Consider the following 14,437-nt stretch of genomic DNA (forward strand, 5'->3'; position numbering starts at 1 on the left):
AGTGAGCCACCACCATGATTCACAGTGGGGATGGTATTCTTTTCACTATAGGCTTTGTTGATCCCTCTCCAAACATAGCGCTTATGGTTGTGACCATAAAGCTCTATTTTGGTCTCGTCACTCCAAATTACAGTGTGCCAGAAGCTGTGAGGCGTGTCAAGGTGTTGTCGGGCATATTGTAACCGGGCTTTTTTATGGCATTGCCGCAGTAAAGGCTTCTTTCTGGCAACTCGACCATGCAGCTCATATTTGTTCAAGTATCGTCGTATTGTGCACCTTGAAACAACCACACCATCTTTTTCCAGAGCAGTCTGTATTTCTCCTGAGGTTACCTGTTGGTTTTTCTTTGTATCCCGAATAATTCTTCTGGCAGTTGTGGCTGAAATCTTTCTTGGTCTACCTGACCTTGGCTTGGTATCAAGAGATCCCCAAATTTTCCACTTCTTAATAAGTGATTGAACAGTACTGACTGGCATTTTCAAGGCTTTGGAAATCTTTTTATATCCTTTTCCATCTATATACATCCCATTACCTTGATACACAGGTCTTTTTACAGTTCTTTTCTGCTCCCCATGGCTCAGTATCTAGCCTGCACAGTGCATCCACATGAGAGCTAACAAACTCAATGACTATTTATACACAGACACTAACTGCAATTTTAAAAGCCACAGGTGTGGGAAGTTAACCTTTAATTGCCATTTAAACCAGTATGTGTCACCTTGTGTGTCTGTAACAAGGCCAAACATTCAAGGGTATGTAAACTTTTGATCAGGGCCATTTGGGTGATTTCTGTTATCATGATTTAAAAAGGAGCCAAACAACTATGTGATAATAAATGACTTCATATGATCACTATCCTTAAATAAAAGACAGTTTTTTCATGATCAGTCATATTTTCAAAATCAATACCAAAATTTCACTATTTCTGCCAGGGTACGCAAACTTTTGAGCACAAGTGTATTGAAAATTCAAGCATATTTCAAACCTTGAAAACCAAGCATTTTCCAAACTTTCAAGACTCTGTACGAACTCTGTTTAATTATGTTCGCTTGTTTACACAAAAGCTATAACAAAAAAATTATGATAGTGGCAAGTCGTGTGGTGCCATGTGAGGGTCAGACGTATGAACGGCGAGCTCTGCGCACTTTGCTAGTTTTAATACTTTTTACGTCATAAACTGGTGAGACTCGATACACTCTGATTCTTGACTGTTTTAGGAAGACAATATGCCAAAGAATTCAAAATCCTCGGACTCTGGAGACATTAAAAGATACTTACGTGCTCAAGCTGATACCCGACAGGGGACTCAATTTGGACAGTACGGTGAAAGAGACTCAGCGTCAACTGTTGAACATAATGGCAATGCTGATGAAGGTCGTTGCTGACTTGGAGGATCTTGCTGTAATACATTGATCGATCACTGCCATGGAGACGAAATTCACTGAGTTGGTTACAAGAGTGGGGGATGTCAAGAAACAGATCGATGATCTGAAGTCATCGGAGAGGAAATTAGCTGCTAAGCCACTAGCGACCAAGATGGACTTGGAGCGCATTTGGGAAAAGTTGGAAGACCTTGAGAATCGTAACTGGCGAAACAATGTCCGAATTGCTGGAATTCCTGAGGACGAGGAAGGCCGAGATATGGTGAAATTCCTAGATGGGCTTTTCCCGAGTCTGCTCGACATAACAGGCCATAAGCTGGAAATCGAGCGAGCTCAGAGTTCTGGCTTGGAGATCCACGGAGGGAGACAGGCCCCGATCAATTCTGGCCAAATTTCTGAGATCATCCGATAAAGATCTCGTGTTACATGAGGCAAGGAGTAAAGGTAGGCTTTCTTGGAAAAAACGTGCTAATGCCTCCTATTGGTTGGAGTTTGTTCTGTGGAACATTTCTTGCAAAACATTGGAGGGATTAGGGCATCTGTTCCACTCATGTAACAGCCAAGTGAGCCTGACTCACTAAACATTCACTTGTCTGTCCGAGAAAATTGGGCGCCTTTTTTGTTTCTTTTTGTGCTGGTTCCGCCTAGCAGCTGGAGTTTTTTTTGTGGAGGAACACACCTTCGGAACAGTTATGTGGATGAATCTACATGTTCTTTGTGCTTATGCTTCCTATTGGCTGGAGTTTGTTTTATAGATTATTTTCTGTTGTGTAATTCTGTCTCACAAAATTTGTATAGAAGTACCGTATAAATCATATAGTTGGCGCTTTAATGTATCCCTTTTGCAAAATCCTGAATTCCAACAAATGCTGAAGGCTGAAATCAATGTCTATATGGAGACCAACTGGTCCTCAGTATCCTCAGTGGGTGTGGCTTGGGAGGCACTCAAGAAACTTTAAGGAACCATTAGAACTCCCTAAACTGACAACTAAGCAAAAAAATTATCTTGATTCTGAGATAACCTTGGAGGAGCTTGGCAAGGTAATTAAGGCCTTGCTTACAAGCAAGGCTCCGGGGCCAGATGGCTTTGCCGCTGAGTTTTTTAGATCTTATGCTACAGAACTGGCTCCACTTTTGTTAGAAGTTTATACAAAATCATTATAGAATGGAAAGCTTCCGCCAACCATGACTCAAGCCCGGATCAGTCTGATTCTTAAAAAGGACAAAGATTCAAGTGAGTGTAAGAGTTACAGTCCAATTTCCCTGATCCAGCTAGACATAAAAATATTGTCAAAAATTCTGGCTAGCCGATTAAGTAAAGTTAAGACATCTCATATACATATAGATAAGGTGGAGTTCATTCGGGCCACAGCTCTTCTGATAATATTAGGTGTTTCATCAATATCATGTGGTCAGTGGCGAATGATCAGACTCCGGTTGCGGCCATCTCACTTGACGCCAAAAAGGCGTTTGATATGGTAGAATGGTATTATCTTTAAGATTTTGGAAATATACGGGTTCGGGAATAGTTTTATTGGTTGGACTAAATTACTCTATAGACACCTGTTAGCGGTGGTACAAACAAATGGATTAATTTCAGATTATTTTACTCTGTATAGGGGCACCCGGCAGGGTTGCCCTCTTTCCCCATTATTGTTCTGTCTTGCACTGGAACCATTAGCAGCCATGATGAGAAGGGAAGATGATTTTCCAGGGGTGGTGGCGGGAGGTGTGGCGCATAAGCTTTTGCTTTATGCAGATGATATTTTATTATTCGTCTCCGACCCCATTAGATCTATGCCTTGCCTCCATAGAATTATTAATTCCTTTTCTAAGTTCTCAGGATACAGACTCAATTGGTCTAAATCCAAAGCTTTGGCTCTGACAGTGTACTGCCCAGTTACTGCTTTCCAGCTGGGCGCCTTCCAGTGGCCCAAACAGGGCATTAAGTATTTGGGCATTTTATTCCCAGCAAATTTGTCTGATTTTGACCCCTTAATAAAAAGGTTTGAGCGATGTGGGCAGGTGGGCTACATTTATCTATGATTGGGAAGGTTAATGTTATTAAAATGAATTGTATTCCAAAATGTAACTACCTGTTACAATCTCTCCCTGTAGATGTCCCCCTCTCTTATTTCAAGCAATTTGATAGCATAGCGAAGTCCTTCATTTGGAATGGTAGGCGTCCTAAATTACATTTTAATAAGTTACACAGGCCAATTGACAAAGGTGGGCTTGGTGTACCCAAGATTGTGTTTTACAATTATGCATTCGGTCTCAGACATTTGGCTCATTGGTCGCTTCCACCCGAGAGAAGACCCTCCCTGATTTTGTATTGAAAAGGAAGTTCTTGCCCCTATTTTACCATTGCAAAGCCTATCAAACTAATTGGAGAAGTTAAGTTACACCTCGTTATCTTGCATTTGCACTTGGTATGGACAAAAGTATCCAGTGTGTTTAATTCAGACATTTATTGACATATTGCCTCAAGCATATGGCTGAACCCTAAATTATGTATTAATAAGTCCCCTTTCTGCTGGTCAGAGTGGATTGTGAGGGCGGTTACTACACTCGATGACCTATATGAGAGTGGAGTGTTGAGATCTTTTGGAAATTTGGTTCAACATATTGGGATTCCCAGATCTCAGTTCTATAGGTATTTACAGCTGTGCCACCTGCTCTATATTGTTTTTGGGAGTAGCACACACCCCCCCTAAAGCGGCAGATACTCTGGGAGAGGTGATTACTGCTTTTGGAAAAGGTCATGAGGCATCAGTGTATTACTCCCTGCTCATTCAGAGTCTGGGGGTCGGAACTTTAACTTCTATCATTTATGGGAGAAAGATTTAAACTTGGTATTGGAGGTGGGAGTGTGGGCTAGGATTATAAAAAACATCAAGTCTGCATCAAGAGATGCATGGGTACACCTTATGCAATTCAAGATTTTACATAGATTCTATTGGACCCACTCTAGATTTTATAGGCTTGGTCTTAAAGACACACCCACCTGCTGGCGATGCCAATCAGAAGATGGAGACACAACCCATGTTTTTTGGGGGTGTGTTAAGAATTTTGGTTGAAGGTTCAGAGTTGTATGTGTGACGTTTTGGGCACTCAAATTTTACTTTGCCCCAGACTTTGTAGTTTGGGTGATGGGGTGGTCATACATTTGGGGGATAAACACATAACAAATTGGGTTCTGACCAGTATCATGATTGGCAGACAAATTATTTTAAGGGGATGGAAGTCGGATGGAGCGCCTTCGTTTCCGGAGTGGTGTGCGGAGATGGGGAGGGTAGCAGATTTCGAGGAGGTGGCAAGTAGAAGGCTGGGGTTTGGGGACTTGTTTGTTAGGAAATGGGGCAGTTATTTGGTGTTTTTGGGGGACTCTCGGGGAGGGGATGTGGAGAGAGAAGTTTAGTTTAATTAATGTATGCTTATTATATTTTATTTATTTATTTTGTGTATGTGTGTATTATGATATGTGACCACAGGGGTGTTCGTTGGGGCTCAGGGTGGGGTTGGTGATTGGGGACGGATATTAGTGGGGGTTAAATGTGAAATGTTGATTTGATGTATATGTGTTTTTCTCTGTTGTGTATTTTTGAATCAATAAAAAATATTAATGGGAAAAAAAATGATAGTGAAAATTTACATTGGAGGTTAAAATTCACAAAAAATATTATAATTTAAGAGGGTAATGAACTAGGTGTTTGAAACCAACATACCAAATCTCTGTAAGAGAAAACACATTTAAGCATTTGGACTTTTGACTCCAACTCTTGTTGTTACTGGGATATAGCCCTTGAGACAACTTATATAATACATAATAATAAGCAATATATTCAACATATGCAGGCATTATGACCAAGAAGTGCATGTTTTAATCATACAGTTTTAAGAGGATATGACATCACTCTTACCCAGCATATCCTCCAATGTGTTTACAGCAGTCTTGTTTACCTTCAAAGTCACCTGATCTCTGTGAGTGAGAGGTCACAAGTTAGAAAACCACAAAAACAAGTTAAACATTTCAAATGCAGATATGTAGAAGATATATTGATATCTTACTCTTTGACTTTCCTCACAAATTTGAGCTTCAGTAGAGCTGCTAGAGCGTTCTTTTGCAGGTCTGAGGATAACACTTCATAACACTTCAGACGCCCTGATACCATGATGACAAATAAAGAGAAAACACAAGAATCAAACTCAAGCATTAGGAGCAGTAGAGTTTAACAGCAGCCTGGAAGTACCATACCCCCAAGCAGCTCCTGCTTTATTTTGAATTTCATTTATTTGTCTGGTAAGATTTACATTATCTTTAGGGGTAAAAGTCTTTTTACCCCTAAAGAAAAGAACAGAACTTTTGACAAATCTTTAAAGTGACATAACAGTGGCCTTGAAAAAGCTGTTATATTCAACATAGAGAGGGTTGCCCCCTCATGGTGGCCATGTTGAGATCACATGACCAGCTGATTACTACTCACCTTATCTCTGCAACTTTCCTATTGAGACAATTTTGGTTGTGGAATGAATAAATATATAAGTGTAATTTGTGAATAGTCATTATTGATTAATTGTGGGTGGGATGTATGACTGCGAATAGGGTATTTCTACATTGGCATCAGTTACTGAAAACCAAGCCTAGACATAATCTGGATTTTCTGCAGATTTTGGGGGGAAATCTGTGGCATTCATTTAAATATTGTAAAACATGTAAAAAAAAAAATAAAAAAAAAAACCTGCCGTAAATCTTTGCTGTTGCTTAATGCTGCATCCACACTGATAGGTGTCATCATACAGTCCAAGACCACTAATGTATCAGCCAGCCAATCATGTGCACCTTTAACTCAGATGTGGATTGCCATAGCCTTGATTGCTAGGTGGTATGACAGTATTTAAAGTGTGACAATAATAAGATTAAATTAAATAACTTTTTAACATTTGTAACATTTAATTTACTGGAATATCCAAAATTAGGTATCACTCAAATTTTTTTTTATTTTTTTTTTTTAATATAACCCTTTTTGTTGTATTTCCAAAAATAAATGTATTGTGATGTTTACCATTACCCTGATATATATTGTATTACTCATACTGTGAAATACGAATGTGTTCACACTGCCCACACCTACATTCAACCTTATAATTGAATAATGCTGTCAGGTCACCCAAATACCAAAAATTTTGTTCTTTCAAATTTCAACCAAGAACCACTTAAAACTCTCTGACTCCCAGTAGTGTTGGGTAATGTTACTTTTAAAAGTAACTTTTTAGAATATTGTGTTACTCCTTAAAAAAAGTAACTAAAATTTACATTAATTAAAGTTAATTTTTATGGAAAGTAATGCGTTACAATACTTTTGCGTTATTTTTGTTATATTTTTCCCACAGCCATTTTCTCTTCTATTATGCTATGCATTCCATAAAAATAAGCCATGAATAGCATAAAAGAGACATTACCGGTCATTCTAGCTGTATCATACTGTACAACACTCATGATGGTAAACAAATAGATATTTAGAAAGTAGGTCTTCACATCATATTTATAATAAAGAATCAATAACATGAATATGGCAGCCAATATGAATAATGAAGAATAACCACCGTCTTACCTAAAGCAGCAAAGTCCAACACTTGAACCAGCATCATACATGTCATCATGTACTGTGCCCATCGACAATGTCAGAGTCAACTTAAGATGTTTTTCAAAAGTCATGATAAAATTCAGTGGGGAATGCCACCCTAACATTTTCAAGGAATGTGTCTGATAATAAAAGAATATTTTTCACTTAAGTCATCTCAATGCACGCTTGTTTTGAGTTGATCCACAGTGCGTACAGACGACACTGGTTGATCGCATAAAATTTCAAAAGGTGCATGTTGAATGGAACTTGAATGGAATTGTTTTTAATGCTACCAAAATGTCATAAAAACAGTTTGTTTCATGAATAAAACTACTTGTTTATTATAAAACAAAAATATAGAATCTTTTTAGAAACTAAGACATTTTCTCTGCGTACACTAATGATGTAGAACATTGCTCGGAGCCACAGATCCAGAGTCAGCTTTTCTCATCCCATTCTCCCAGTTACGGAAAGCTGTAACACGGAGCAGTTCGGCAGCACAAGTCAGTGAATTGAGCGAGTATTTCACCCTGTGTATCATGTTGTGACCAGTAGAAGACTAGTCTTATAATCCCTCTGCCTAAAGGCGTTTACTGATTTTTTTTAATGCAGTGAGTATTAACACATGAATCAATCACGTTTCACTCAAACGAATGCTGACCACATATTACGCTAAAACGCAATTTTCCCAGCTTGTATAGCTAATGCGCATTAGCGAGTTGATTGACAGGCGATGTCTGTATCTAAAAAGTGATTGGCTCTTTCACCTGGAAGGCGGGACTTCTTTTCTACATCCATTGACTGTTGGGTGCTAGAGCTTCTTGGTTGGGTGTTCCATTTTCTCCCATTCATTTAAATAGAAGTGACTCGTCTCTGCTAAACAGCCTCTGGCCTCACACTCTATAGAACTACAATGTCTGTCATGCACTACTTCTCCTCCCTGGAGTTTTCACACTTTTACTTCTGATTTCTTGCAATACAGGGAAAGTAGAGGTGTACAAAAGCAACGCGTTACTTTATTTAAAAAGTAACTCCAATATTATGGTCTAAAATAAAATAAAAAATTGCATTACTCGTTACTCGAAAAAAGTAATCTGATTACGTAATGCGTGTTACTCGTAACACGTTACACCCAACACCTCACCCAAGGTACTGTCACCTGTGTTACCTGCTAATATGAGTTTCAGTGCAAAGGTCCTCACAGCAGGAATAAACTCCTTCTCCGTCAGGTTCTCATTGGCCTCCTCACATAGAAATCTACACACAACCTGTGCACACACTTAAAATGACATCCAAAAACTCAAATGAACGTATTATATGTTATCTGTGAGGCACTGTGAGGTGTGTATGATGTCACCTGGTATCCTTGTAGAAAGGGGTCCAGTACTGCACACAGAAAAGCAAGGGCACTGTGACCGCTCACTGACATCACAATCTCATGCTCCAACACCTGTAACACTCCACGCTTCACCAGCAAATAACAAGCCTCTTCAAAGTCCTACACACACACACACACACACACACACACACACACACACACACACACTATATCATGTCACAAAACGACTTAGGAGTCTATTTTGACTATTGATTGTACATCAAAAATGGTTTACGTTGTAAATTTGGTCTAACCTGAGCCGAGTCCCCAGGGCAAAGAATAAATTCATTGGAGAACATGTTCCTCAGGAAGATGAAACAGTTGTAGATGTCATCTAGAATACAATTTATTTGGTGGTTTGTAATATACTATAGTCCCCTTCACACAGTGGCCCAGAGGTGCACAACACAACAAATTTTAAAACCAACAAAAATTCACAGCACAAAGAAATCAAGCCACATCACAAAGAAATCAAGCCACATCACAAATAAATTCAGTCATAACACAACGAAAATAAGACACTACACAAATAAATTAAGCCACAACACAAATAAATGAATCCACAACACAACAAAATTAAGCCACAACACAACGGAAATGCTCTAGGCCACTAGGGGGCAATGTCAACCTGGTGAATAATGATTCGATTTTTAAAACATTATTGGCAGTATTACATGCTTACATGAGGAGGATAGGACACAATAAGACATTCCCAGTAAAGTAGAATTATGTTTTGATTATGTTATGATTTTAATTGAACTAAATACATTTTGGCAAAGACATTTGTGCATTGTGAAGCTGAGTACTGTAATTAACTCTCTATGGTATGGTGTTTTCTCCAGGCAACATAAAATTTGGCTTGCTGTGTCAAAATAAAACACCCGATTCATGAGTCCTTTCTTAATCTTTGTGTTGTGGCTTAATTTCATTGTGTTGTGGCTTAATTTATTTTTGTTGTGGCAAGGGCTGTCATGATTATGAAATTTGGCTGCCGATTAATTGTCAAACAAATAATTGCGATTATGAAGATTAAAGGTGTGGTATACAATTTTTTCATGGAAAGGGAAGCAAAAAATTTTCCTACTCCCTGAGAGATATTACTGATAAGTGCTGTAAGATATCTCACCTGTTTCTGTGACAGCTCTAGACTCAGTAAACAGCAAACAAAAATGTGATGCTTATGACTTGTCAATCATTTTGCACGTTCTCCTAGTGCTGTTGTTGCAGTGAATTATTGAGACTTACTGCCATTTTTAAGCCATGTTGCTCATAACAGTTGCCAGTTGAGGGTGCTATTTTGCTGTTGTTGTTTTTAACATCAACAGGCAAACGTTTTTTGCAAGATGTCGGTCTCAATAAAGCTCATTTAGTATCTTTGGAGTGCAGGTCAACTGGACACTTAACGATCCCATAATTCCTTGGGAGCTGAAGTGACGCCACGTTCAAAACACTGGATTTAAAGGAAAGCGAGTGAATCGCGAGGCGGACGACTCTTCTCAGCTGTAAGTGCTATTTACAGAATACCAATATAACTGTTCCTTGAGCTTGAATGGTGCTTGTTTAACAAAACCAAAGCAGATAGTTTTTGTGATTGTTGTTATTACGTCATGTATTCGGGTCACAAGACGATGCCAACATCCCCGGATGAAGTGTTCATACTACTTGCATGTATACATAAAAGCATATACTGTTTTGCTGGCAGATAAGTGGGTCCTTCATCAAATACAGTACATACTGTGACAGCACGCGGTTTCGGACGCAGCACATATTTCACATGAATTCCTTTGAGATTCTAGGTTTCTTCATTGCATCATCTCCTTAGAAATAGAGTAAGCTGACAAGACGCAGGGTTCCTGTGTCACTTCGTGGCATTAACACTGCGTGTATGACCCAACAACGACAAACCGGAGCGCTTTGTGTTCTCTAAAATCCTGGTTCAAATTTTCATGGGAGTTTGGCGTGAACCCCAACAGATGGCGCGCACATTACAGTGTTTCAAGTCCAGTTCTGAAGCGGTTAATCTTCACACACTCTTCAGGAGCTGCACTCAGTGCAGTCCGTGGTGCAGCTCATTGAGACGGTTCGAGTTCAGTTGAATCAGACACTCAAACGTTCTTTCAATGTAAAGTGCACAGTAATCACGGTTCTCTCAAATAACTGTGGTCAGATGATTATTTAATAATAGCAACAGACCTAGTTGTGGCTTAATTATGTTGCGTCTTGATTTCTTTGTATTGTAAACTTTTGTTTGCCTTATAAATTTTGTTGTGTTTTGCACTTCTGGAACAACGTACTTTCACAAGACTTGTCAACTCAAAAAGCTTTGCAGATAGTGTCATAGAAAGGATTTTATTGTATTGGGTGGAAACACTTTAAATGAACAATTTATAAACAACATGCTCTCCCCAGGGGTGTAAAATAATGAATTACAAATACTCTCGTTACTGTAACTGAGTAGTTTTTCTCAGGAATTGTACTTCTGGTAGTTTAAAAATGGTATACTTCTACTTGAGTAAATTTTAAATGCTGTAATTGTACTTTTACTGCACTATTTTTCCTACGTCTGTATTTGTTACATCCCTGTCCTAATTTTCTTTTCATCCATCAACATGATTGGCTAGGGAGTCTTGTGACTCACGTAAAATCAAATTACGCAAAGAAAACTTAAATGGCAGCGGTAGATGGAGTTAGTGGTGGTGATTTTGATTAATCTCAGTGATGATTATACTTTTGATTCTGTTCACTAAAATGATTTTTTTCAGATTCGTGCATTTTCTGCAAATTAAACCTTTGTGCCACTAGATGGCGCCAAATGACCGTCTTTAACGTTTTGAACAAAAGTCATTCAAGACCGGAACAATTCAAATTATCCATGATTAAAATCTGCATGTCTACAATTCTACTAAGAAACTTCAGCAGTGCAGATTGTTTAAGCATCATAAGTGTTTCCCCACAAATGACAATAAAGCATCATTACCAAAGCAGTCTCGCACTTCAAAATAGAGCTCATTGGCTTTGAAAGGGTGAGACATCCATCAATGAGAAATATGAGTCAGTGTGTGGAGGTGAACAAGAATAATTCATTCACTTAAAATATTTTTAAAAAGAACAAAGCTGAGGCTGCAATTGTACAACTGTACACAGACAGGTTATCTGAGTTACCGTATCCTTTCTGTAAGCTTGATTCAGTCTGGCCATTCTCCGTTGACCTTTCTCATCAACAAGGCATTTCCGTCTGCAGAAACTGCCACTCACTGAATGCTTTTTGTTTTTGGATCTCCATTCTGAGTAAACTCTACAGACTGTTGTGCGTGACAATTCCAGGTGATCAGCAGTTGCAGAAATACTCAACCCAGCCTGTCTGGCACCAAAAATCATGCCATGGTCGAAATCACTGTGATCAAATTTTTTCCCCATTCTGATGGTTGATGTGAACATTAACTGAAGCTCCTGACACGTATCTGCATGATTTTATGCATTGCACTGCTGTCACACGATTGATTGATTAGATAATAGCATGAATATGTAGGTGTACAGGTGTACCTAATAAAGTGATTGGTGAGTGTGTATACACAATTAATAGTTTCCAATTTGTATTACGAGTGAACATGAACATATTTACCAATCGGACACTTGTAATTACAGTAGTTCTGTGAACACACCATTAACAATATATAAAAGAGATAATCGGCCAGGAAAAGTAATACCCTATATATTTATTATGTGAAAGTGTATATACATTTCTATTTTTGTTTTTGTTTTCATTACTATGATCACATTTTAGCTTTTAAGAAATGTTCAAATTTTAAATTAGATCAATTAATATGATTTAATGTCATATTATTACATATTAAATTGTAGATAAATAAAATTACTTATTAAATGATATAAGCTGTAATTGTTTTAAATAATTTGTACAAAAAAAAATCAATAAAATTGTACTGCCTCTTTAAGAATGTTGGAAGTTCACATCACAGTTGTTTATTAAGGAGTTTTTAATGCATAAATTCATGCATAAATGAGTGATTAAAATTAAAATTTCTTTTTACTAGTGATGCACTGAAATGAAAATTGTTGTCTGGAACCGAAAATTCTAGACATGATTTTTTAAAATTAGACTTGTTTGGAATAATTGTATGACAACACCTAGAAAACACACATTAATAACATTACATTTAGGCTTGAACAACCTTAAAAATATTGGATAATATAAAAAAAATAAAAAAATAAAAATAAAAAAAAGTATATATATATATATATTGCACTCTCTATAGATGTAAAAACTGACTTGCCTAATAAAAGCAAATAATTACCATGCAAAGTGCTAATCAAGTATCCTACTTATAAATACACAAAAGTCCTATCCAGTGGTGGAAAAAGTACTCAATTTCCACATTTAAGTAAAAGTAAAGATACCACACAAATGTATTACTTAAGTAAAAGTCATCCATTAAAATACTAAAGTAAAAGTAAAAAGTACCTGGTTTTAAAAATACTTAAGTATCAAAAAGGAGGGAGTTGCGTAGTGCCATGTGAGGTTCGGACGTGTGAACGGCGAGCTCTGCGCACTTTGCTATTCTTAAAACTTTTTGTGTCATAAACCGGTAAGATTCGATACACCCTGATTCTTAACTGTTCTAGGAAGACAATATATCAGAATTCAAAATCGTGCTCTGGAGATATTAAAAGACACTTACGTGCTCAAGCTGATGCCCCTGAGCAGCAGGCCGCAAGCCCGGGAGTCAGTTTGGACGGTGAAGGAAATTCGGTGTCAATGCTGACGAAGTTCGTTGCTGACTTGGAGGATCTTGCTGTAATATGTCGATCGATCACTGCCATGGAGTTGAAATTCATTGAGATTGTTACAAGAATGGTGGATGTTGAGAAATGAATTGATTATCTGGAATCATCGGAGAGGGAATTAGCTGCTAACCCGCTAGTGACCAAGGCAGACTTGGAGCACGTCTGGGAAAAGTTGGAAGACTTGGAGAATCATAACCGGCAAAACAACGTCCGAATTTTTGGAATTCCTGAGGTTGAAGAAGGCCGAGATATGGTAAAAGTCCTAGACGGGCTCTTCCCTAGTCTGCTCGACATAACAGGCCATAAGCTGGAAATCGAGTGAGCTCACAGAGTTCCGGCTCGGAGATCAGACAGGACCCGATCATTTCTGGCCAAATTTCTGAGATCATCCGATAAAGTTCTCGTGTTACGCGTGGTGAAGAGTAAAGGAAGGCTTTCTTGGAAGAACCACAGCATTTTCTTGTTCCCAGACTTTGCGAATTCTACGAGAGAATCATTATCGATTTAAGGAATGCAAGAAAATCTTACATCAACGGAAGGTCGCTTTTGCACTGATGTTCCCGGCCAAATTGAGAATAGATACTAAGGATGGCTGCAAAATTTTTACATGCCCACAGCAAGCAATGTCCTTCATAAAGTCAATGACTAAGTTAGTTATTTGTGGTTCTCATGTTGTAGCCGAGTGGGCCTGACTCACTGAACATTAATTGTGGAATAACACACCTTCGGGACAGTTTGTGGATGAATCTGCATGTTCTTTGTGCTTATGCCTCCTAATGGCTGGAGTTTGTTTTGTGGAATATTTCATGAAGGACATTGGAATGATTAGGTCATTTGTTGCACTCATGTAAGCAGAGTGGGCCTGACTCACTTGACTGTCCGAGGAACATTCACTTGACTGTCCAAGGAAGCTGAGTGCCTTTGTTTCTTTTTGTGCTGGTTTCGCCTAGCGACTGGAGTTTGTTTTGTGGAATAACACACCTTAGGGACAGTTATGTGGATGAATCTACACGCTCTTTGTGCTTATGCCTCCTATTGACTGGAGTTTGTTTCATAGATTATATTCTGTTGTGTAATTCTGTCTCACAAAATTTGTATAGAAGCACCGGACGTGAGCAATCCGACAGCAAAGTTGTCACGGGGGCTCTTGTAGGCATACATGGACTGTTCGAGTTTAGAAGGATGGACGCCAGTTGGCGCTGTCGTGCGCAGGGTTAATGCGCATGTTTTTCTTTTTTCTGTTTGTT

The 14,437-nt window shown here is 38.4% G+C and overlaps 1 protein-coding gene across 3 annotated transcripts in view; it reads right to left on the reverse strand.

The window, feature by feature from the left end:
* Positions 1-14,437, reverse strand: part of gnpat (glyceronephosphate O-acyltransferase) — a 158,013-nt gene that overhangs the window by 12,936 nt on the left and 130,640 nt on the right. Inside the window, exons 12-16 of one of the 3 annotated variants that reach the window (XM_051644846.1) lie at positions 8,642-8,721; positions 8,367-8,507; positions 8,178-8,277; positions 5,454-5,547; positions 5,306-5,364 (exon numbers count right to left, since the gene is read on the reverse strand). In XM_051644846.1, the coding sequence (XP_051500806.1) occupies positions 5,306-5,364; positions 5,454-5,547; positions 8,178-8,277; positions 8,367-8,507; positions 8,642-8,721 (474 nt within the window). Of the gene's footprint in view, positions 1-5,305; positions 5,365-5,453; positions 5,548-8,177; positions 8,289-8,366; positions 8,508-8,641; positions 8,722-13,084; positions 13,220-14,437 lie in introns of those variants that run through there. The other 2 variants (XR_007892053.1, XM_051644847.1) reach the window with 2 other exon arrangements.

Source organism: Myxocyprinus asiaticus, chromosome 19, assembly GCF_019703515.2.
Source record: "Myxocyprinus asiaticus isolate MX2 ecotype Aquarium Trade chromosome 19, UBuf_Myxa_2, whole genome shotgun sequence".
NCBI classification, from domain to species: Eukaryota; Metazoa; Chordata; class Actinopteri; order Cypriniformes; family Catostomidae; genus Myxocyprinus; species Myxocyprinus asiaticus.